The following is a 24,964-nucleotide window of genomic DNA, read 5'->3' as shown; positions in this document are numbered from 1 at the left end:
ACACTGAGTGCTATTTCAAGCGCCTCTGTGGGTGTGGTTCTCATGGCCCCTACTGCAGCCCTTAAGTAGTTACCTTGCAGGCTTCTAAGTAGTTTCTCCACCTCCCCTTTATTTATTCTCGTCCACCAGACGACTGACGCATATAGCAGCCGCGGCAGCAGGACCGCCCTGTACAGCCACAATGCTGCACCAGCGCCGATGCCCCACGACTTGCTCATTGCCCTTCTGCACATCCACATGGATGCATAGAACTTTTTCCTTTGCTCTATGAGATGTTTTCCCCAGCTAAGCTTAGGATCTAGAATCAGTCCCAAGTATTTCACCGAGTTCGTAAACGGTATTTCCTTTCCCCAGAGTTTTAACGTCTTTATGGGTTCAGGTTTATATTTTCTGGTGAAGACCATAATATTTGTCTTGCTCGGATTAACCGTTAGACATCTGTTCTCACACCAGTTTTGCACAATCCTTAAGGTATCCTTTGCTTGGTCCCTTAGTGTGTTGAGAAATGGTCCTCTAACCACAATGGCCACGTCATCAGCATAGCCAAAGGTCGAGAAACCTTTCCTCTGTAGCTCCTTTAGCAGGTCGTCTATCGCTAGACACCACAACAGAGGAGATAAAACTCCCCCCTGTGGGCAGCCTCTCGTTGGTTTTCCTCTGATAGAGATATCTTGGCACTCCACCGTCAAGCATCTGTCCACTAGCATGTCTTCTATCCAGTCCACCAGTGGTTCTTGTACACCATGTCTAATCAGTGCCTCCCCTACCACCTCGTGTGAAGTACTATTGAAAGCGCCCTCGATGTCCAGGAAGATTCCGATCGCATAGCCCTTTGCCTCCAGCTGACTCTCAACTTTGCCTATCAGGTGATGTAGGGCGGTTTCGGTAGACCTGCCCTCCCTGTAAGCGTACTGAGAGTCGGCTAGAGGTTGTTGTATTAGAGAGTTGGACTTGAGAAATCTGTCCACCAGTCTCTCTAAGGTCTTCAATACGAAGGACATAAGGCTAATTGGTCTATAGTCCTTTGCCCTGACGTGATCGTTCTTGCCAGGTTTAGGTATAAAAACCCTCTTGGTTTCTCTCCACTTCTGGGGGACATGTCTAAGGGCAATACTTGCTCTGTAGATTTTTGTCATTGGGCTTAACAAGCTGCTCTCAACAATATACGAGCGAATATTAAATTTATGTTAATCAAAAATTTAACTATATTTTCCGATTCCAAATCCGTTTTGGAAGCGCTAAAGAATATTAGTTTTAGCAATAAGACCTCATATTTGATAACTGAAATTAGACACCTCGCCAAGGAGTTATCTGAGAGTGGTAGAAACCTAAAACTAATTTGGATTTCCAGTCACTGTGGAATCACAGGGAATGAGATGGCTGACAAGCTGGTCAAGGCACAGTATATACTGTGGTCAAGGAGGCTCCTAAATCGGAAATTGACTTTCCATTGTGTACTTTTACAAATAACTTTAGAGTTAAATGGAAAGAAGACTTATTTAATTTCTTCTTCAAATGGTGCGAAACTACAGGCAAATCAAAAGCCACTTGGTACATGGAAAATTGCTTAACGCATAATAAAAATCCCTGGTTTCATGACTTCATATAATCTCAACATATCTCGTAAGGGAATGGTATCCATCTCAATGATGAGATGTGATCATACCTCTCTTTTAGAGAGTCTCCATCGTTTCTCTATTGTTCCGTCGCCAAACTGCCCAGTCTGTGAATGTCCGGAATCTATTGACCACATTTTGTGGCAATGTGATCGGTTTGAAATACAAAGAACTGCATTAATTAAAGGTATAACAGAGCATATGGGTCTGCTTCCTATTCCAGCCAGGTCTCTTCTTACTCAAACACATAAATATAACATAGTCCTCGCTCTGGATTCTTTTATTAGGTGTATCAATTACAATATCTAACGGGAAAGTCATTTTATTTAGTCCTTGACTCGTTAGTCACATAGTACTAAAACCTTAAGAATTTAGTATACCAAAGATTTATAAGATTTTTAATCCTTTAACATATATATAAGATAATTTTTTTCCTTTTGTATTGTTTTTAAAGTTGATCTATGTATTATTTTATATCTGTTTTAGTTTTAGTCTAATTTATTTTATTTTTAGTTTAGTTTAGATTAGTAAGTACCCTGCCGAAAATGGTCGATCAAAACCGATTAAAACGTAATCCGTTTTAATCGGTTTTAATCGGTTTAATCCGCGCCCGGATTAAAAAGTAATTGATTTTAATGCGGAACAAATTACAATCAATTTTAATATCGCTTTCGCGAATTATTTCTAATCCGAAATCATTACATTCTAATACAGATTGGTGTCAATCTAAATAAACACAAATAATCGGATAGATATATTTACGATTACTCACCCGAAATTCATTCATCGTAATAGTTCAAAAGATTTGTTCTTTTAAGGCCCTTGAATACTCAATTGATTATTCATTATTTTATTAGAAAACATCTTTATTTTCATATAAAAGCCCATTCTACAATACATGGAGTAAGAAGTAAGAAGTAAGAAATACGAAATGGGATTTGCCCATTTCCTTACTTCTGATTTTTGATTTGTTGAAATCTTACTCTTACTCCTTATACTCCATGTATTGCAGAATGAGCTTAAGACGCAAGAATCTTTTTGATATGTTTTCTCGCTTCTGGCGTCATCAATTCAAGATGACTACAGTGAATATTCAAGGGCCTTAAATATTAGTTTTTGTTTATGTTTAAATAATTTTGTGTTTATTTTTATTTTAGTTGTGTTTATTTCATTTCCAATTTCAATACAAATTGTTTGTATTACTTGAAAGTTTGATACCATTCAGTTATATGAACTGTTATTCATTTATCATAAGTTTATTTACGTTTTGTTATAATATCAGTTTATTTTAAGGTTTTAAAACTAGTTTTAAAGAAAACTCAACCAAGCAATAATATTGTTTAAAATATATTACACGACAGTATTCTTGTAGAATATGTGATAATTAAATATGTGATTTAATTAAAATAAAGTTTACACGAAATATAAGCAAGACATTTGACATTATTTTAATTGTATATCGCGATGTAATCCGCAAAATCGTAGAATTTTGAATAGCAACGGATTATTTTTGTCGGATTATTCCAACAGATTCACATCGCATTAAAACTGATTTGATGCAATTATATAATATCGGATTGAGGTGGATGTATATAATCTCATTAATCCGTCAGAATATGATATATTTTCAATCGGTTTTAATACTGTATTTTCGGTGCAGAAATCCCGATCGATTCAGATTACTTCTTATTTTAATCGGTTTTAATCGACCATCGGCAGGGTAGGGACAACTTTTCGCTGTTAATTCTAGTTTAGTTCGTATAATTGTCAGTTTTCGACTATTTGTCTGTTTCCGACTAATTGTTTTTCTCTGTATCGCTTTTGTAATTACTAACTAATGTAAAAATAGAGATGCCTCAATGCCTCTGTAAAACTGCCATTAGTCGATAAGTTAAAATTCGATTTGTACTACTGGCGCTGTATGGCCCTTGGATCATAGCGGACCTATGCTTATTGCTGAATAAAAAAAAACATTTATAAAATTTTTAGCAAAAAAATAATTTTTCTTTTTAATAGAGACAGATACCATAGCAGTGGACAAGTCAAAGGTTAACTTCTCGCTTCATAACGATGAAGATGCATTCCTATTGACATTTAAAAAAAAAAGTCTGTCTAATTTGCTTTGTCCTCGTCTTCTCTCTGTTCAGTTCACTCTAAGACTCATACCGATTGACAATTTAATTATGTATTGACACATCGCTAATTTTTATAGTTTTTTAATAATGTGAATTTATTTTTGCTTTAACACTTCATTTATTAGAAATTTAATTATATATTGTTACACTAAGGAAGACCAAGTAGGGTCGAAACGTTTATACAAAGATTCTTGTTAATTAAATGTTTTATATTTAAATAAAGATATCAGGGAATCAATTGACCAATACTGGCTAAGGTGAAAAATCTTTTATTGAAAAAGACGCAACGTTTCGACCCCGAATTAGGTCCTCTTCAGGCTGTTACAAGAAAGTGGTAAAACCTAATAAATGATCATGATGTCAATTTCTTGTCTACGATCAGAGCATGACAAGATATCAGTAATACACGAACAGAAATGCTCACTCTGACATATAACATTACATTGATTTATATTTAGTTTATAGTTTTATATTTAGTTAAAGAATTTAATCGTTATTTCATCTCATTAATATATACACCTAAGATTTGCTCGTTTAGTTGGTCTAATATTAACAAATTCTTTTGCGTTGAATTATTTAATATATTTTTTTATCTCGATTATATTCGTATGCAGACTATGTTATTAGCCGCTAGAATTTAAATCATTTGACATTTGCGCAAATGATTTCTGCGTAGACGCTTGACGCTTGATGCTGCCACGTAAAGGCACCTTAACGCGGCGAAGGCGCACGCGAGAGAGCACAAAGAGAGAGATAGCGCATCGACAAGATGACGCGAGGCAAGAAAAAAATGATGACGCGATGCTAATTCTAAAGTGCTTTAATATTTTTTTAACAATTTCTTTATTTATTTACTTAATAATATAAATTCTATTTATAATTCAAAAGGAAACAAGAGGTAAGGAGAGGGTTTAATCCTAAAATAATTACACAATATATAATATATAAAAATATTTATTCATAACAAATGTGTTTGTATATGTGTAAAAAATCCCGCACTAATTATAGGGAAAAATCTATCTCGGTCAAATCAGTTGGTTTTTTCATATGTTGTAGTTTATGATCTACTGAACAAAAGATGTAATGGCCACAATAATGGACAGTTATCGAGTTATAACCAGTCAAACATGAAAAACTTGGACTCCCGAATAGTCAAATCTCGTAAAGTATTGATTTTTTGGTAAAATGTGTGAAACAAAAATAGTAAAGTTTTACAAAATCTGTTGACATTATTCTGGTGACATTATTTTTGATTAAACGAATAATATGTTCAAAGAAAGCACATCAAATTAAAACGAGGAAACAGAATTTTGGAGGACTTGCCATTCAATTTAAAAATGATAAGTTTCACGGAAAAATGACTGCAGATATGGTTTATGGCTTGCAAACTGAGCCTATCGCGAGAAACTGTTTTTGCAATATAACTGGATTAAAAGTACATACAATCGGTCTCGTTATCAAAATGACTCAGCCATTTTAAGCAGCAAATCCTGATGGTATCATTCTGGAAGATAAATCTCTTTTAGAAATTAAATGTCCTGCTACATGCAAAAACAGTAAAATTATAGATCGAGAAAATAATATATTAAACGTTCCTTATCTATTGTTTAATTCTAAGGGAAATATAGAACTTAAAAAGTCTCATATTTATTATACGCAGATACAAGTTTCTATGTATGTAATAGGCTTAACCAAGTGCCATTTTTTGTATATTCCAAAGATGACTACGTACATTTAGAAATTCAAAAAGACGAACTTTTTTTAATGCAATATATACCAAAGATAGAACAGTTTTATTTTAAATATCTGCTTCCTCAATTTAATAATTTAATAGTTTAAAGTTTCTTCTTTGTTGCGTTCTTCAATCAAAGGAGGGAGACTGTTAGCAATAATACAACATGTGTGCATAATTGCATCTATGTAAGGTAATAAATCTATTGAAATGTGACTCAAAATTTTAGACAATTTCACTCGCTAAATAGCTCTTTCAACGTGTATTCTTACAGAAGCTATACTATATCCTTCTTCAACTTCTTCATCAGAAAATTGTGGATTCAGCAAATGGGAGAATCACTAGCGTAGCATTTCGTTTACCTAATTCAGATTGAATCTGAGGAAATCCCTTGTCTGCCAAAACTAGATCATTAGGCTCAATCAAATTCAAAAAACCACAATCATTTGTTATAAAACTGTCAGTTGATTTTTCCCCATAAGCTTTTAAAACTTTGCAGATATAACCATCAGGAGTAATAGCAATTAAAAATTTAACCATAAATCTGCCTTTATAATTAGAGTACTCTCTATTGAGGACTCTCTATTCTACAGTTCGTGGTGTATCAGTAAGTATTTCTGTGCAGTCTATAATAAATACATCTGCAATTTGGATATTTAGAAAATGTTATAGGCAAATTTTTTTTAACACTTTCTTTAGAAGGCCAAAAAATCCATGTTTTTGTTTTCTTGGTTAAAGTTTGCAAAACTTTAAAGAAAATTCTTGCAGTAGTCTTGTGAATGTGAAATAGATCGCCAAGAGCACAGAAAGTAATCCCTAGTTTTAATTTCATTAGGAAAAGTAATAATCTATTTTCTTTTCCTAGCGTTCTGTAAAAGACAGGTTGTCCATCTTTACCTAACTCTATTAAATTTAATAAAACATCAAAAAAATTGTGTGATATTCCAGCTAGCTCACGCATAGATGAATCTGTTTTAACATCTGCAAAACCCGTAAATCCTGGATTCTCTCTCATTTCAATATCGGGCCCACATTTTTTCTCTGTCGTAGTTTTAATTAGCTTGTCAATGATGATATTACGGTATTTTTGCGGCTGTTAAATACAAATTTCTGTTTGAGTACATATATCATTCCAGCAAAAAATATATTGACATCATTTATAAAAGGTGTCATGCAAGGGTCTGTTTGAATTCCAATGCTTTCCTTTTTCTTCTCCATTTCTACGACGACTGTAATTTAAAATAAAAAATTTTTTATTATATAATTTCTTATTCATTATTATTATTATTATATTATTTATTTATTTATTTATTTATTTATTTATTTATTTATATAATGTTAATAATTTATATCCTTTAAATTAGTACTAACTCGTTTCCTCATATTCTTCATGTTTAGTAGAAATTACTGCTGCAGCTTCTTTATATATATTACGTTTTTTAAGTACCTGAGCTCTTTCTATATTTGACTTTTTTCTTTATAAAATAAAGGATAGATGATTGATGGAACGTATGCTTCATCATACATATTCTCTGATTTCTTCCCGCCCACAAAGTGAGCACTGCATACACAAGAATTTGAGCCAGTCATCCAAGGTTTGCCATCTACAGTTCTATGAAACAATTATTATTAGATATATATTTAAAAATGTAATAAAAATAATTCTGTATTTTATTTATATACACATTATAATATAATTATAATATTATTATAAATTATTTTTAAATCATACATTAACATTGATCATACTTACCGTCTCCTAACGGCTTGAATCCATCGTTTCTTTCTTTCTATTTCATAACTTTTTGATGGAAAACAATAAAAATTTAATTCGGGATTTTTAGCTTCTGTATTTCAAAATTATTCGTTCAAATAGAAATTGCAGTTTTGTTGGCAAAACAACCAACAAAACCGCAATTTCTATTTGAACGAATAATTTTGTTATTCGAAGCCATAATTCACATTTTCCCTCGATCTCCAAGTGAATTCAATATAATAATAATATGAACTTTCGTTGTAATTTTAATTACTAATTTAGTTATTTGTAAATGGACGATGACACCATACAAAAATACGAATAACAGAGAATACAATACTTATGTGTAAACAAAGACGTAATTGCATATAGAAGCTATTTGCGGGAATTTGTATTTAATTGAATTAAATGGATATCATGTGTCAACTCTCTTTGATTCACCCTTGTGTTGCCCAATTTTGCCGACAGGACGACGCTGCAGGAGATACGCTGTAGGCATGCGCCTATTTCCCCTTATGCGCCATATTGTTGGAATAGCGGAGATAGCCAATAGCGCCTCTCCGCCTTCTCCTCCAACGCTTGAAATATCGGGGACTAACGGTTTTCTGCCGTAGAGACATCATTCCCTCTCGTCTCTCGTTACTGGCTATTGACTGTATCTGATATCTTGAGTACATTTATAATAAATATCAGTTGCTATAAAGAGGAGTCCCTTCCATCGTGGTCAACGAGTATTCTATGGCGTAAGGTCAATTAACCGCCACAGTGGTGACCCCGACGTGATTTTCGTCACCGTTGAACACGACACGAAGGATCCCGGCATTCACGTTGGCGAGAACAAAGCCACCGCTGTCGCATTAAAAATCGTAACGCAGTCCATCAAGCTGTTCCTGCCTCAACCAGTAGCCGAGCAGTCCACCTAGTGAATTTCGTCTCGGCAAGGGGCCGATAATATTCAGCACTTCTCGCCGACCTGTGAGGACATTGCGTGAAGCCACCGTCACCGGCGCCTTTTGCTTCCTCCTATTGTAAACCGGCATGTCTTCTTCGTCATACAACGCAACTCAGCGAGCGTCAAGACATCCTATAGCGTTCAAAATTCTGCGCATTATCGTGTGTAAGGACACCATTTTTTAGTCAGTAAGCCGTTGAAATCGAGCTCGCCGCGAGTGTTTTGTTCTTCAACCGTTTGACTTCCGCGTGACAGTATTTTGTCCAAACGATCGTGTTAATTTTTTGTAGTTGTTACTATCGGTGCTATTATCGTCCTTTCCGCACGTGTAGTTAGTAGCTGGTTTTAGTACGCGTGCGTTCTATATATATTATATTTGTTATATATGTAAGTTCGGCTTGTAAACGAGCGATAGTCGGCCTAAACTCACCCTCGAGGGAATCATGTGTTATTGGCATAGTGGAAACGTGGTACTACTTATGTATATATATATATATATATATATATATATATATATATATATATAAGCAAAAGGCGCCGGTGACGGTGGCTTCACGCGACGGCCTCGCAGGTCAGCAGAACGTGCAGAATGCTAGCTTAAGGCGCCGGTGACGGTGGCTTCACGCAATATCCTCACAGGTCGGCGAGAAGTGCTGAATATTATCGGCCCCTTGACGGGTAGTACCACGTTTCCACTATGCCAATAACACATGATTCCCTCGAGGGTGAGTTTAGGCCGACCATCGCTCGTTTACAAGCCGAACTTACGACACGCGCTCAGAGCGCAGACGGTCCTATCCGCAATACCGAACCACACGATGCAGGTGCTTCTCACCATGCTCAGCGTGTCGAAGCATTTTATCGCGTACCAAAAATTTCGCCATTTTTCAAGGCTGATCCCGCGCTGTGGTTTATTCAAGTCGAAGCTTCCCTTTGTAACGCGGGTATAACTAATCAAATTACAATGGCCGACACGGTAATCTCTCACTTAGATGTGGAAGCCGTTTCATTCATCAGCAATTTAGTCTCAGCTCCCGATCCGGATAATCAGTATAACATTATTAAAGATCGTATTATATCCACCTTCGCGATTTCCTCAGAGGCGAAACTGCGACAGTTACTTAAAGGACAAATTATGCTAGATGGTAAACCTTCGCAAATACTTGCACGCATGCGCAACCTGAGCGGATTCTTCTGTAGCGATTCAGTACTCTGCTCAATGTTTCTCGAACTTTTGCCAGAGAATTGCCGTGCAATTTTAGCTGCCGCGAAAACTAATACCCTTCAGGAAATGGCTCAACTAGCTGATACTATTGTAGACTCTATAGGTCACACGCCCCTATACATCGAGCTATAAGCTCACTCAGCATCGCCCGATGTTGCGTCTTCTTTAATTGCTAGTTCGTCCAAAGTTAGAGAATTAACAAAAGCCTTACGTAAGCTATTATCGCGAGATAGATCCCGCTCACGTTCACGACCGCGCCCTCCCAAACTATCACCTCGTCGGAGATCTAGTCCGCGTAGCAATGATGGCCTCTGCCATATCTATCGCAAGTACGATGAAAAAGCCAATTACTGCCGCAAGCCTTGCTCTTGAAAGCCTTCTTCCGACGAGGCGTCAAACTAACAGGGCCTTCCTCTACTGAGGCGATGATCGAAAGTCCCGTTTCCTCTAAACGTGCATGACAAGAAGACGGGCAACATCTTTCTAGTCGATTCTGGCGCAGAAATATCGTTATTTCCTGCCCCCTCTAAACACAATTTACGCCCCTCTGGCAATAAATTATTCGCAGCAAATAATACAACTATTGACACATTTGATTCCATGCACCTTACTCTAGACCTCGGTATCCGTCGCCCTATTACGTGGAATTTTTTAGTTGCCGCAGTCCCATTTGCAATAATAGGAGCTGATCTTATCACTCATTTTAATTTGCTCATCGATCTCAAACGACGACGTCTCATTGATGAGACAACGGGCCTTTACATCTCCGGAGCTCTTAAATCAACTTCCGTGTTTTCGGTTCACATAAGCAACCCGGCGCACAAATACGCGCCAATAATCGCAGATTTTCCCAAAGTTTTCGGTGCCGCGCAAGCTATCCCTCTCGAATCGCGTGGCGTTTATCATCACATCGTAACCACCGGCCCTCCGGTAGCCGAATGTGCCCGCCGTTTGCCCCCCGACAAATTGAGAGCGGAAAAAGCTGAATTTAGACGATACTGTAAAGACGGTATTTGCAGATCATCCAGCAGCCCATGGACAAGCCCGATTCACCTAATTAAAAAGAAAAACGGTGAATGGCGCGTCGTCTGCGGCGGTTATCGTCGTCTCAATGCAGTTACCGTACTCGACCGCTATCCAGTATCGCACTTACATGACTTCGCGTCCGCATTACATGGCAAAACAATTTTTACCTTGTTAGACCTTTCGCGAGCCTTTCATTAAATTCCCGTTGCGCCAGACGACATTCCAAAAACTTCCGTAATTACCCCCTTTGGACTATTCAAATTTTGTGCTATGACCTTCGGATTACGCAACGCCGGGCAAACTTTCCAGCGATACATTCATCGTGCTCTTGGCGACTTGGAGTTTGTTTTCACCTTTTTCGATGACATTCTCATAGCTTCCATATCCGAGGCGGAGCATGTGAAACATCTTCGAATTGTCCTCCAACGACTTGAAGAATTTCATATCCGCGTTAATTAAAATAAGTGTGTTTTCGGGGTACCTGAATTCGTGTTTCTCGGGCATATCATCACACCGCTAGGATTTAAGCCCACTTCAGAAAAAGTCGAGGCTATTAACAACTACCCTAAACCTCGCACGGTCGAAGAACTACGCCGCTTCCTCGGAATTATTAATTTTTATCGGCGATGCATTCCCAATGCCGCAAAAACACAAGCTCTAAGCGGACAATGAGCATCTTTAGCTTCTAAGCGGAGCTTGTGTTTTTGCGGCATTGGGAATGCATCGCCGATAAAAATTAATAATTTCGAGGAAGCGGCGTAGTTCTTCGACCGTGCGAGGTTTAAGGTAGTTGTTAATAGCCTCGACTTTTTCTGAAGTGGGCTTAAATCCTAGCGGTGTGATGGTATGCCCGAGAAACACGAGTTCAGGTACCCCAAAAACACACTTATCTGAATTAACGCGGAGATGAAATTCTTCAAGTCGGAGCATATATTACCAATGCGCGCAAGCGCGATAAGCGTGAAATAGTTTAGTCATCGGAAGCCGAATCCGCTTTTCAGAAATGTAAAATCGAATTATCCAATGCTGCCTTGTTAGTATACCCATCTGAGTCAGCCAAAATTAGACTAGTCACCGACGCTTCCGACTTCGCCATGGGCGCAGTACTTGAGCAGTTGTGCCAAGGTTCTTGGAAACCGCTAACCTTTTTCTTTCGCAAGTTCACCCCTACGCAACTTAAATACAGCGCGTATGATAGGGAACTAACTGCGATCTACGATGTTGTACGGTACTTTAAACACTTCATTGAAGGCCGCGATTTTAGCATACTAACCGACCATAAGCCTCTTACACATGCGCTAAACCAAAAATCAGACAAGGCGTCACCGCGTCAAATGCGATACCTGTCCTACATCGCGCAATTTACCACAAAAATTATTCACATTTCCGGTGAACAGAACGTAGTTGCCGATCCTCTATCACGCGTCGAAGCTTTAAGCTTTTCCGACCAGATCACACCGCAAGAACTCTCTACCGGGCAAAACAACGACACTGAATTAGCTGAATTACTTAAGTCTCCCAGATGCTCATTGTGAATGCTCTCTTAAAAGACTGACCTGGGGACCTGATCGCACTCTGCTTTATTGCGACTTAACCAACGAGTACATTCGTCCGTATATCCCTGTTTCTTTACGCAATAGAATTATAACTATGTACCATGCGCCGTCGCACCCCAATGCCAAAGTAACGGATCGTTTAATCCGTCAGCGCTACATTTGGCTGAACTTGCACCGCGAAGTCGCACGGCATTGCAAATCCTGTATGGACTGCCAGCAGTCCAAAATCTCGCGCCATGTCAAGTTAAACCCTGACAAATTCGTTGCTACCGACGGTCGCTTTACTCACGTCCACGTCGACATAGTTGGACCGTTGCCGCCGAGTGAAGGCTACCAATATCTGCTCACCATAATTGATAGATTTTCGCGCTGGCCCGAGGCCGTACCGTTACAGGATACATCTGCGTCTTCCATCGCTCGCGCATTTTACGGTAACTGGGTATCTTGTTTTGGTTCCCCAATGATCATCACCACCGATCAAGAAGCCCAATTCGAATCCCAGTTGTTCACTTCCTTACTTTCGTGTATCGGCTTGCAGCGTATTCGGACCACCCAGCGTCGAATGGCATAGTGAAGCGTTGGCACTGTAGTTTTAAGACCACAATAATGTGCCATGCCGATTCCCGGTGGACACGTACACTTTCAACAGTATTATTAGGATTACGTATGCATTTGCAATTAGACACCGGAGCATCCCCAGCCGATTTTTTGTACGGAACATCATTACGCGTACCCGATGAATTCCTTTTATCGCCAAATTTTAAGCCGGACCCATAAATTTTCCTCGAAGACTTTCGAGAATACATGCGCTCTGTTAAACCTGTGCTTGTAACGCATAATTATAATTCAATTCAAGTTTATTCCGGACTCCCTTAGAGGTTGCCGGGGCGTTTTCAAGGGACCGCCAAACCCGTTACATCCTCCTTTTCTCGTTACAATATGTTACATATGCGGCGCTTTTTTCTGATAGGAGCGTTCCCGAACCTTTACAATCCTCCTCTAACCACTCATTACAATTCCATATCAATTCCCTCTGGCACTTTTTTCTGATAGAAGCGTTCCCAAACCTCTACAGTTCCTTTTTATTCCATTCACACCTTCTTTTCCCTTTTCCTCCTTTTTCCATCTCCTTACTCCTCGTCTCCAAATCCTCTCCTTCCCTTTTTCCACTTTCTCCTTCTCCTTCCAGCCGAACCTGCCTTCCTCCTTCTCCTCACTTCTCCATCTCCTCCTTCTTCACCTTTTTCCTGGCAGGTATGTGGGATGATTGGCTCGAATTGGATTCGAACCTGGGACCTTAGGTATACTGTCTTACGACTTAACCCACTGATCTACCATTTCACCTCTATAACGCATAATTATAAGTCAAGAGCATTTTTCTTCGAAGATTTAGCTTCGTGTACACACGTATTTATGTTAGCCAAAGCAAAAAAGTCATTAGAGCGACCATATTCTGGTCCCTATAAAATTTTGGAACGCAACACCGATCGTGTTTACACGATAGAAATTAACGGTAGTCCTCGCAGTGTTTCTGTGGAAAATTTAAAACCCGCATATTTCGTTCCGGATACGGTACTTCTACCAGAGTTACCTCAATCGCGCGATCCACAACCTTCTACTAGCTTTAAGCGTTCTGTAACATTTAGTGATAAGCGAGTGTGTAAATTAACGACTCCGTCTAGTCCATCTAAAGCTTTGCGTCCAATTTTAAAAACATATTCGCGCCTAAAATAATTAATATATTTTATATTAAGCATAGTTTTAAGTTTTCAAATATTATATTATAATGTTTCATTTTATTTTGGGGGAGGAGTACTGTAGGCATGCGCCTATTTATAGCCAATAGCGCCTCTCCGCCTTTTCCTCCAACGCTTGAGATATCGGGGACTAACGGTTTTCTGCCGTAGAGACATCATTCCCTCTCGTCTCTCGTTACTGGCTATTGACTGTATCCATTGTCTTGAGTACATTTATAATAAATATTAGTTATTATAAAGAGGAGTCAAAGTAATCCCTTCCATCGTGGTCAATGAGTATTCTATGGCGTAAAGTCAATTAACCGCCACAACACAACAGGCGTATAATTAACAGACATTAGACAATTCATCAGTACGTTAGAGTATTTGTTTTGTGTCCAAAAAATTTTCAATTTCGATGTTATTAGTTACGTGAATGTCAAAAATAGACTGATATGTAATCATATTTTCATGTATTTTTATATACAATGACTATGACTTGTCAGTTAATTTTTCAAGAATATCAAAATACTAAAATAGCTACTATCAAGCAATTCAATGTCTTCTCGCACGAAAAAAACTACAAGAATACGAAAAAATTACTGATATAATAATAGTTTTTCAATAATATGTTATTGGTATACCAGTAATTTTTTCGTATTCTTGTAGTTTTTTTTCGTAAGGGTTTATTGGAATTAATACTGTTTTTATATGTAACATTTCAGATACGAGTCTTTTATGATTTTTTTCCCGATCCATAATTTTCACGTTTTCCCAATCAAAGGTGTGTCGTTCATTTAAAATGTGTTCTGATATCACTGAATGTCTTTTGTGAGTCTAACTTATATAAATGTTGTTCATGTCCTTTAATTCTGATGCACAATTGTCTTTTTGTCTAACTTACATATGATGCATCACAGTTTTTGCAATTTATTTTGTAAATTATATTAGAATTTTTTTTACCTTACGTAAAAAAAATTTCAGAAAAAATTGCATTAGTGGTAAAAAAAGATTCTTTGATCAGTGACAAAAAAATTGGATACCGTTGTATTAAGAAGTTGAATGGCTTTATAAGAGCAGTACAAAAAGATGAAAATGATCAAAACAAAAATTCGAAACAAAGCTTCTCCTTTACAAAGAAACAAAAAATTATTCCTTTTTTAATTAAAAATATTTTATTAATTAATAAATTTTCAATTTCAGTTATAAAAAACATAACGTATTTTTATTTATTTTTATGAAACAATAATATGTATACATATACATATATAAAAGTGGTTTTTTTATTTTTGCTAGTCACTGTAGGTACTACTTTCCTTGAATTTGTATACTATATATGATGTAAGTCTAAAAAAAAGTTTAAAAGTTTTCGAATGTTCCTTAAAAATTCTAAAATAATCAAGTCTATTCACAACGTTAATAGGTATTTTTATTCTTTGTATTTTTTTATATAAAATAATTATATAATATTATGTCATCATATATAAATATCTACTCAAGTTGTACAATTAATGTTACTAAGTTTGTAAAACTAATGCAAAAAGTAATTATGCTAAAATTGATGGAATTATGTATAAATAAAAAATAACGTTAATTCATGTAATTATCAAATACATTACTGCTTCATGATATGAGTTATAAGAACTGTGTATTTTATATTTATATATATATATATATATATATATACGCGCGCGCGTGTTGTGTGTGTGTAATATTAGATAAAAATTTGTATAATATTAAATTTATTTAACGAGAACTCGAACTTTTCAAAAAATGAGATTACAAATTGTGCAATTATAATAACACAGTCAATATGTTTACACATATACCTTCAATAAAAATAAGGCGAGAAAATAAATAAATAATAAATAATAGAGATTTTTCTGTGGGTGACAAAATGTTACATTTTGCACAATATGGTAACAAACTAAAAAGGTTAACATTAAATATTACAATTTGTTATAACTCTTTCTTACTTTTATGCAATATTAAAGAAGAAAGGAATGAAACAATTTATATATATATATGTATGTATGTATGTATGTATATATGTATGCGTGCGTGCTTGCGTGCGTGCGTGCGTGCGTGCGTGCGTGCGTGCGTGCGTGTGTGTGCGTGTGCGTGCGTGTGTGTATGTGTGTGTGGTAAAAAACTTACATACACAACAGAGAAAATGACCTCCAGAGTCATTAATTTATACAATTGGAAATGTATATAGAGTTAAAAAAGGTAGTTCCTACAAAAAGGCAAGAACTATGTTGTGTAAGTGTATATACAATATATGCATAGTTTAAAAAAATGACTAATATGTAAAAATCTCTTTTGTATCTGTCAGATTTTTCTTTTTTTTAAGTTTATAGTAACGCGCTAATTCTTACATTTGTACATAATAGATAAATTAATGATTGCCACGCTCACTCATCGAGTCACAAGATATGTCAGAGGCATCATGCTTTAATCGTCTCGTCAATGTACACTCATCTAACATCCTAGTGTTGTCATAATTGCCTAATCTTCGCGATAATGTACCCGACAGATTAATACTATCCGTCATTAGTAGACTGGCGCTTTTATGATTTTCTATATTTTCATTACCGTTCCTCTCCGATTTGTCAGATCTTAATGTATTGTTTAAACTATGATCAAATTTTCTGAGATCATTTTGAATACTTTTGATAGTATCGTTGCTGTTCTCGTACCTTCGCATTAAGTTGCTCTCATTCTCGTATCTACGATTAATGGAATCTGAATCGAAACACTTTCTAAAAGTGTCGTCGTATCTTTGATTCTCAACAATCTTCCTAGAGAACGCAGTGTCATAATGTTCCATCTCTATGCATCGTTGATTTACGCTGTCCAATTCGTACGTCCGCTTCGTTAATTGATTATCAAATCCTGCTCTACTAGCTAAGTGGAGGTAGTTGTCATCACCAATGGGAGCTTGTCTATAGAAATATAATATATTATTGTTTTTGATTCCTTAATTTTCTTGCTTAATTTTCGCAATAACATCGCGTTTGGCTCTATGGCCGAGAAGGAGGAGGTATATATTGTGTTTTATATTAAAAGAGCCGATCTAATTCTTATTATTGATTATTATTTTTTGTAAATATTCTAATCCAATAAATACGATGATCAAAATAACATAAGAATATATTTAAAAAAACATGTTCTTGATGAAATAATCAAGCTTACTTGCTGCCGTATTTGGTGTCACGTGCCAGTCTTCTAAAATAGGCTCTATGTTCACGTTGCAGTGCATACGCAGCCTCTCTAAGGGCGTTTAAAGTCTTGAAACAAGAAGGTACATCTTCTATAGGTGATCCTCCGTCTGGTATAACACATATATCACTAGCACCATAAACTGCTTGGCATTCGCATGCATTCATTAATGTTTCGAGGCGTGGCATGTTTGTAAAAATTAACGAATGTATCCTCTGCAAATCACGATCTGGATCTAGGACCATTCGCAATCCAGCCTCTACACCTGGCGATACTTCACTACATCCTGGTGCAACTTCTGCAACTGCCCGACAACTATAGATTTTGGAAACATAGAGATTAAAACGCTAATACAAGTTTTATTTAGACATCTGATATGTGCTTTTATAGTGGTTTAGTAATTATGTATGGTAGAATACGGTCTTTTCCGAATTTTGATATTTTTTAGTTTCAAATTTTCCTAATAAAAATCTCTTTGTTGTGACTATGACAATGATGATCAATGGGGGAGTCCGAAAAAATGCATGATATGTTTTACTTTACATAGGAATATGTTAATCTTTTTAGTATCTATTTTTATAAACTATTGCAGAAAAGCAAGATTACGAATCTTCCAAAGTACATGAGTGGATACAATGGGTTCCGCCCTTCTTACAGAGAACTCTATTTCTAGAAGATATAATCCAAATCTAATTCAAACCTATTTCTAATTTACCTCTGCGAAGTTAGCTCCTCATTTTTTTTTAATTGAAAAAGAAAGTAGAGTTCTGAGTGCCCCTCGGAGAGTTCCACAGTTCTCAGTTGATTTAAGAAAGAGTTCTGCTATTTGAACTAAAGAAAGCACCATTTAAAAAATCGGGGGGCTAACTTCACGACGCCCCCATTCTATAAAAAATTCAATTTTTTTTAGAGTTCTGAAAAGATTTCAAATAGTTCTAGAGTTTCTAAAAAAGGAACAAGGGGAATTTTGAGATCTCAACCACAAAATACAAATTCTTAAGTTTCTTAATTTTTGCTATAACATCGCGTTGCTCGCTTGGTCGATATATATATATATATATATATATATATATTAGTTCTAGAGTTCTAGATAAGTTTTAAAAATAGTTCTGCTCAAAATAACACAAAAATTAAATTTGAAAACCTTGACTCAAAAAATAAAAATTACCGATAACTCATTCAATTTTGGTCTTAGCGCGTCGAATCTTAATAAATTATCTTTAATGAATTTCTTTAGAACTCGTGAGGGGCTATCCAGGACACTTAACATCGAATTTCCGAAAATAATTTTTTATGTATCAAATAAAATTTTTTTTTTTTTAATCTGACATTCTATTGACAGTTCTGAGTAGCCCTTCACGAGTTCTAAAAATAATTAAAACTCGAAGCGTTAAAACCAAAATGGAACGAGTTAATACCGATTTTGCCTCTCGGGCCGAAAAATTCCAAGTTTCACGGATCAAAATTTTTTTCGGAAATTCGATGTTTTCTTCAGTTCTGAATAGAATAATTTAAAATAAACTTATATAATTTAAAATAAACTTATAATTTAAAATATATACATCTTTTGGTAGAAGCTTTCTTACCGCGACAAGATGTATGTCGAGAAAGTTTTTTTATTTTTTAATTTTTATGTCTTTTATTTTTTTTATTTTTTTTATTTTTAGTTTTAATTTTTTATTTTATTTTAATTTTAGCCGAAGTACCACTACTAAACCTTCGCCTTTTCTCCTTCTCTCCTACGGTCACCCTCGCCAATATATTATATATACATACATATATATGGTGTGTGTGTGGGTGGATGGGTGTGGGTGTGGGTGCGGGTGCGTGCGTGCGTGCGTGTGTGTGTGTCTACATACATATATATATATATATATATATGTGTGTGTGTGTGTGTGTATATATATATATATGTATATATAAGTAAAACTGCACAAAAAATATAAAAGCATTCCTGCTTTAATTTTTTATTACATTATATTAAATGACGTCTAAAAAAAAGCGTAAGGATTTTCGTTATACGCAAAAAGTGCTAAACGTATCTACAATGTTTAGAACTCGTCGGGGGCTAAAAATATTCGACCCAAAAAACGAAAATCAGTGATAACTCGTTTCATTTTGGTTTTAGCGCTTCGAGTCTTAATAATTATCTTTAGAACTCGTGAGGGGCTACTCAGAATTATCAATAGAATGTCGGATTAAAAAAAAATTTTTTTTATTCGATACATAAAAAATTATTTTCGGAAATTCGATGTTCTGTCAAGTGTTCTGGATAGTCCCTCACAAGTTCTAAAGATAATTATAAAGATTCGATGCGCTAAAACCAAAATTGAATGAGTTATTGATAATTTTCATTTTTTGAGTCGAGGTTTTCAAATTTAATTTTTGTAGTATTTTGAGCAAAACTATTTTTAAAACTTATCTAGAACTCTAGAACTATATTTGAAATCTTCTCAGAACTCTCAAAAAATTGCATTTTTCATAGAATGGGGGGCGTCGTGAAGTTAGCCCCCTGATTTTTCAAATAGTGTTTTATTTAGTTTAAATAGCAGAACTCTTTCTTAAATCAACTAAGAACTGTAGAACTCCTCGAGGGGCACTCAGTGCCGGTTTTAGCAACATTGGCGCCCTGGGCAAGATTATCGTGGCGCCCATTCAATTTTCGATATCTTTACTAGCCTAAACGGATATAAACGAATGCACGCATATAAAAATTTAGAAAACTTTCCTTTAGCTTTACCCAGAGCTAACGACGTGGACGTAGAAAATTTTTGTAGCTCCTTTTTTTTGTTTTTTTATATATTTATATTTTTTTTATATTTTTATTTTTTGTATTTTTTTGTATTTTATATCCCATACAGCACAGATTATTGCAATTATATTGCAGCAACGTTGCAAGTTGCAATGCAACATTATAAAGACATTGCAGAGATATAAGTGCACAAAATTCCAGAACACTTGTAGCAACATGACATTAAAATTTCGGAAATATTTCATGTAAGCCAAATTCTATAATTTATATATTGTAATATATATATAAATTAACTACAACGTATTTTCATTAATGATTTATTTACATTTATATACCTGTATATGCAACATTAGTTTATGGTTGCAATAACAATGCATTATTGCAAACTCATAACATATTGCAATATTGTTGTAATATTTTGTTGCAATCTTCCAAAAAGCGGACATTTTAACATTGCTGCAATTCAACAGTAATGATGTAGCAACATTTTGCAGTAAATTTGCAATATTGCAATATTGCGGTGAAAGATTGTTGTAATGTTTTTGCAATCTATCGGTGCTGTATGGGATACTTTTATTATTTTGGATTTCTTAGAGGACAAAGCTTAAACTAGAGTTTTTGAGAGATTACGGAAGTTTATTAAAATTTCACTTTTCGGGCCTTTTTATCGGCAAACACTCGAATCAAATCGGTGTAATTCAAGTTTGCTGCAATTTCATTTTCAATTGAAAGAGTAGCTAAGTTAGTAAGTCTTGTTTGTGAAATCGTTGATCGAAGATAAGTCTTTATTAACTTAAGTTTCGAAAAACTGCGTTCTCCGCTAGCTACCGTTACAGGTATAGTTACCAAAATGCGCAACGCGATCCATACATTTGGATATAGCGCTGTTTAATAAAATTTAAAACGTAAATAGGAGTAATATTATCGTCATCTAGAAAAAATTTTTTAAGACTTATGAGTTCATCACACAATAAATAACCATCTATATCGGAATCGGAACCAACAGTAAGTTTTCCAACAAAAGAATCAAAAGATATACAAAGGTATAGAGAGCATGTCAGGGTATAACACAGTGAGGAGATATAGGTACTCTTGCATACTAGGGGGCACTAGAGTCCCTCTAATAAGAGTCGCGACATCTTATTAGAGGGACTCTATGGGGCACCGGGCAGCAGCGCCCCTACAGATCCGGCGCCCCGGGCAGTCGCCCCACTGCGCCCTACCCTAAAGCCAGTACTGGGGGCACTCAGAACTCTTTTTTTCAATTTAAAAAAATGAGGGGTTAACTTCACAAAAGTAAGTTCGGTTCCACAATTCATTTAAACCAAAGTTTAACTGAAAATCCGGAAAGTATAAAGTATTGAAAAAAGAAGTTAAAAAATAGATTAATTACATTTTTTGGACTCCTTCCATTGATTATCATTGTCACAATAAAGGTTTTTATAAAAAAAATTGCAAAAAATATCAAAATTCGGAAAAGACCTTATTCTATATAATTATTTTTTTTTTTTTGACATACCAAAGCCAATGACCATTAATGTATGCACTTGGATGATATTTTTCTAAACGATTGCTGTTTGTTTGACATATTTTTGTAAGTATGTCAATCCATTCTTTTTCTTCAACGCAATTACCGGCTTGCACATACAATGCTCTCTGTGGTTGGATAATTTGAAACATGTTTTTCATTTTAAAGGAGTCTTCGTGAAGTCTCTCCACTGCTAAAATTTCTTCTAACGGTATCTTACACAAAGGTTCTTTACCTGTGTAAAAAGTTTGTTTTATAAATTTTTATATTTTTTCTCTCTTGAAACAAAAATGCATTAGAAGAAAGTACTCACCTTTCGTTTTAGAATATGTCAAATCTTGTGTAGTAAGTCTAAAATATCTCTGTTTAAAATTCTTACGACCAAATCGTTTTCTGCCTTGTGCCCGTTTAATCATTATTCTATAAAAAGTAATTGCAATTAAAAATTCTCATAGAATGTGCATACATATGTACATATATATGCATGTATGTATGTAGCAGCAAATTTAAACTTGAATCTTATAAAATAGTACAAACCTCTTATTACAATCAATTGTATGCATAACGAGAAAGTATATTCTATTAAAAATATATATATATAATATTTAATAGTTTATAAGTTTATAGAATAATTATATGTAGAGAATTATATGTAGAATAATTATATGTATATAAAGTTTCAGTATTACGATTTTAAACAATAATATAATTTTCTAAAAATATAATTTTAAAGATAAATCTGATATTTTAATGTAATTACACTTTTCAATTATATGTATAAACTCCATAAGAAAATGACTAAAGTACATTGCTTATCTTTATCAACAAACGTACCCTTCTTTTAGTACTACTGGTTGTTCTTGCAACATTGTCGAACGCTGTTTTGTAAAACTACTAGAATTACTACTAGTCGATATTAGCTCCAGAAATTGCTTGACTGCTTGAATATGTCTATCTGTGTAAAACTCCCTACAAAAGAATTAAATTATACATATAATATTTATTAAGAAAAATAATTATATATATATATAATTATTTCTCTTAATAAATATTATATAAAAAAGGACTCAAAATTGGTGACATACAAATAAATTCTTTTTGAATTCGCTGTGCTATCTGGGATATTATTATATTAATATGTTATTTATATTATTATATTATATTATTAGAATATATTATATAAATATAAAGAAATATAGAGTTTGTATTTATATTTTCTTTTTTAGTTTCGACTACCTTAAATCACCAAGTTTTCATTATTTTTCTTAAAACCTATTTTCTTACATAAAAAAACTCTTACCTATATACACATTCCATATATTCCTCTTTGCAAACACTGCCTGCACCACCTCTGCAAGACACCAGATTTCCCAGACTTTGAATCGTTTTGGATATTAATGTTAATGTCCTATTAGTCTGTGAATCCTGTGAAACATTACATGTAAATTTAATAAAAAAAATTGTAATTGTATTAATGCACATGCAACATGTAATGTTACATGTATATTGCTCAATTACTTACAATTTGTTCGGTAGTGATATCAAATAATCTTGGACCTAATATTGCAGGAGCGAAAAATCGTAAAAAGATAAATCCACTGATCACCGAGTATCTCACTTCTTTGTTTTTTGGAAAATGTGTTGCGGCGAGTTCTCTTAAACACCAGAACATTTCGCACATCAAAGGTGGACATCTCACTCCTGATGTTGTTATAGCCGTAAATATTCTTTCAACATATTCCTAACAGAAAAAAAAGAATATATCTTTTTTTCGTTCAAAAAGAGGATAAATGCACATTTTTGTAATTATTAATACCTTCAAGTTCTCTAAATTGGTCTGTATAGTATTGCTGTCCTTAACTCGAGTTGGATCTATTTCGCATTGTTTTTTGTCAAGGAAAACTTGCTCCATTGCAGGTCTAAGAGTACTATGCAGGTAATGAAGACCTGCTAATCTCATGCCCTCGTCCATCATCTTGCTCACTAATGTATTACCGCGAAAAATTGTCGTTGGGTCACTTTAATAATTTAAAAAAAAAACAAAAAAAAAGGAAAAAACAAAAGAAAAAATTGAATTTATTATAGTCATTACTTATCATGACTATAATATATGAATAATACGACATTTACATTAAATATAAAAGTACATATCTGTCTATCTACTCACGTCAATTTAGAAATCTCATGACTAGCAAGTGCTCGCATTACAGACACTAGTTGTCCATGATGCACCAATACTCTGACTAATGGTTGCGCAGCTTCCATTTTACTAGCTACAATTTCGCCCAATATATAAACGGCCGATGATGTTATCGGCTGTACTTTGACGCTTTGCAATAATAGACTCCTAAGTTTGTCATACATTTCAGATGGAAATACATGATCGGCCGTGTAATGAATTTTCAAACGTAACGAGCCCAAACTTGGTATTGTACCAGGTGACGTCGAGTTATTTGAAATCTTACACGGACGATGTTTCGCTGCTCTGGGTTGTAAAAAATACCTACGCCCAAAATAAAGTAATGCAATTTACTCGAAAGTTAAATCTATGACATTAATTAGAAAAAGCCGCATACCACGCAGTTGATGTACTAGTTGGTTGCTTCTGTAATCCTTTCAGCGTGACTCGAATTTCACCGAGAAATACCGATTGTTCACCCATACCAGGAGATGCATGCCACAAACTAACAACTACTTCTCCAACTTCAGCTCCTTCCATAGAATAATGAGAAACATCTTTATCCTTGATTTCCATTAACTCTGGCTATAATATAAAAAGGGATTTTGTTGTCTTTTCTTTTCTCTATTTCTGAAGAATTATGCATAATGCACTTTCTTACCTCAAATACAAAAGTTTCATTAAAATATGGAGACGCTGTTTTTTTCCTAACTTTTGTGCGTTTTGATATTTGTTTACCATTACTGTAGATGACTGTAACAGTTGCAAAGGGATCACAGCTACCATTTTTAATAGTTAATTCGCTACATTCTATTATCCTGCAACAATACATAAAATTACATAATCAAAAATTTATATTAATACATTTATATATTGCACAAGTAGATATATACATGTTGATATACACAATACACATTAACTTTACTTACCTTACTGTAAGTTTAGGCTGAGCATGTTCAACCTGAGGCTGCAAAGCAAGTTCCAGATGAACCTTGCCTTGGACCTCAGAGTCAGCATTGACTGGTTTCAAAGGAAACCAATGCTCTTTATTATGATATGTTGCTAAATCCTCTCTTTTTATTGCAACCTTGCCCAAAATCTTATCTTGCTTTAAATGTCTATCTCGATCATATACATAAATGCCAAGGTAACGAAATTTTCTAGGCACTTCAAACTGAAACTCCTCTCCGAAAAATGGGCTATTTAACATAAGACACAAAATATTTATTTGTAAATAATTTAAATCGACTATAATAATGTCTAAAATATAAAACGAGGAAAGATTTACTTGAGAGTTCTTTCCATAGTCGTCGTTCTGAATATTTCCTCCTGATCCAGCGATAGAGTGCAATAAACATCCCTTGTACTTGGAGATCCATGACTTCGACTTTGAAGATTTTTTGCTTCTCCTATGAATGAAAATTAATACATAAAATAAACTTGTAATGTCATTTATTAATATTTCTTGAGAATTAAATTTGAGAGATATTAATTCGCATTATAATCACATTATTCTAAACAATTGTTTAAATAATTATAATTTAAATAT

General features: G+C 34.8%; 1 protein-coding gene, 1 long non-coding RNA gene and 1 pseudogene across 3 annotated transcripts in view; 1 reads left to right on the top strand and 2 right to left on the bottom strand.

Annotated features, from left to right (window-relative positions):
- The first annotated feature begins 1,184 nt into the window (after positions 1-1,184).
- Positions 1,185-1,925, top strand: LOC114928589 (uncharacterized; annotated as a pseudogene).
- A 2,764-nt stretch (positions 1,926-4,689) lies between these two features.
- LOC114928590 (uncharacterized) lies at positions 4,690-8,620 on the bottom strand. The gene is made up of 3 exons (XR_014926340.1): positions 7,237-8,620; positions 6,855-7,095; positions 4,690-6,712 (listed from the first exon to the last, which is right to left on the bottom strand). It is a non-coding gene; the product is annotated as an uncharacterized LOC114928590 (long non-coding RNA).
- A 6,366-nt stretch (positions 8,621-14,986) lies between these two features.
- Positions 14,987-24,964, bottom strand: part of RasGAP1 (Ras GTPase activating protein 1) — a 12,994-nt gene continuing 3,016 nt past the window's right edge. The window contains exons 2-15 of one of the 2 annotated variants that reach the window (XM_029299833.2): positions 24,704-24,824; positions 24,345-24,614; positions 24,077-24,233; positions 23,813-24,000; positions 23,404-23,739; positions 23,053-23,254; positions 22,759-22,977; positions 22,537-22,661; positions 22,071-22,205; positions 21,774-21,815; positions 21,550-21,656; positions 21,228-21,471; positions 16,930-17,271; positions 14,987-16,679 (exon numbers count right to left, since the gene is read on the bottom strand). In XM_029299833.2, the coding sequence (XP_029155666.1) occupies positions 16,133-16,679; positions 16,930-17,271; positions 21,228-21,471; positions 21,550-21,656; positions 21,774-21,815; positions 22,071-22,205; positions 22,537-22,661; positions 22,759-22,977; positions 23,053-23,254; positions 23,404-23,739; positions 23,813-24,000; positions 24,077-24,233; positions 24,345-24,614; positions 24,704-24,824 (3,035 nt within the window). In that variant the 3' untranslated portion in view covers positions 14,987-16,132. The remainder of the gene's footprint in view (positions 16,680-16,929; positions 17,272-21,227; positions 21,472-21,549; positions 21,657-21,773; positions 21,816-22,070; positions 22,206-22,536; positions 22,662-22,758; positions 22,978-23,052; positions 23,255-23,403; positions 23,740-23,812; positions 24,001-24,076; positions 24,234-24,344; positions 24,615-24,703; positions 24,825-24,964) is intronic. The other variant, XM_029299834.2, reaches the window with a different exon arrangement.

This window comes from Nylanderia fulva, unplaced genomic scaffold, assembly GCF_048542155.1.
Source record: "Nylanderia fulva isolate GAGA-0341 unplaced genomic scaffold, ASM4854215v1 Scaffold85, whole genome shotgun sequence".
Taxonomy (NCBI): domain Eukaryota; kingdom Metazoa; phylum Arthropoda; class Insecta; order Hymenoptera; family Formicidae; genus Nylanderia; species Nylanderia fulva.
This window is presented reverse-complemented; position numbering and strand designations above follow the sequence as displayed.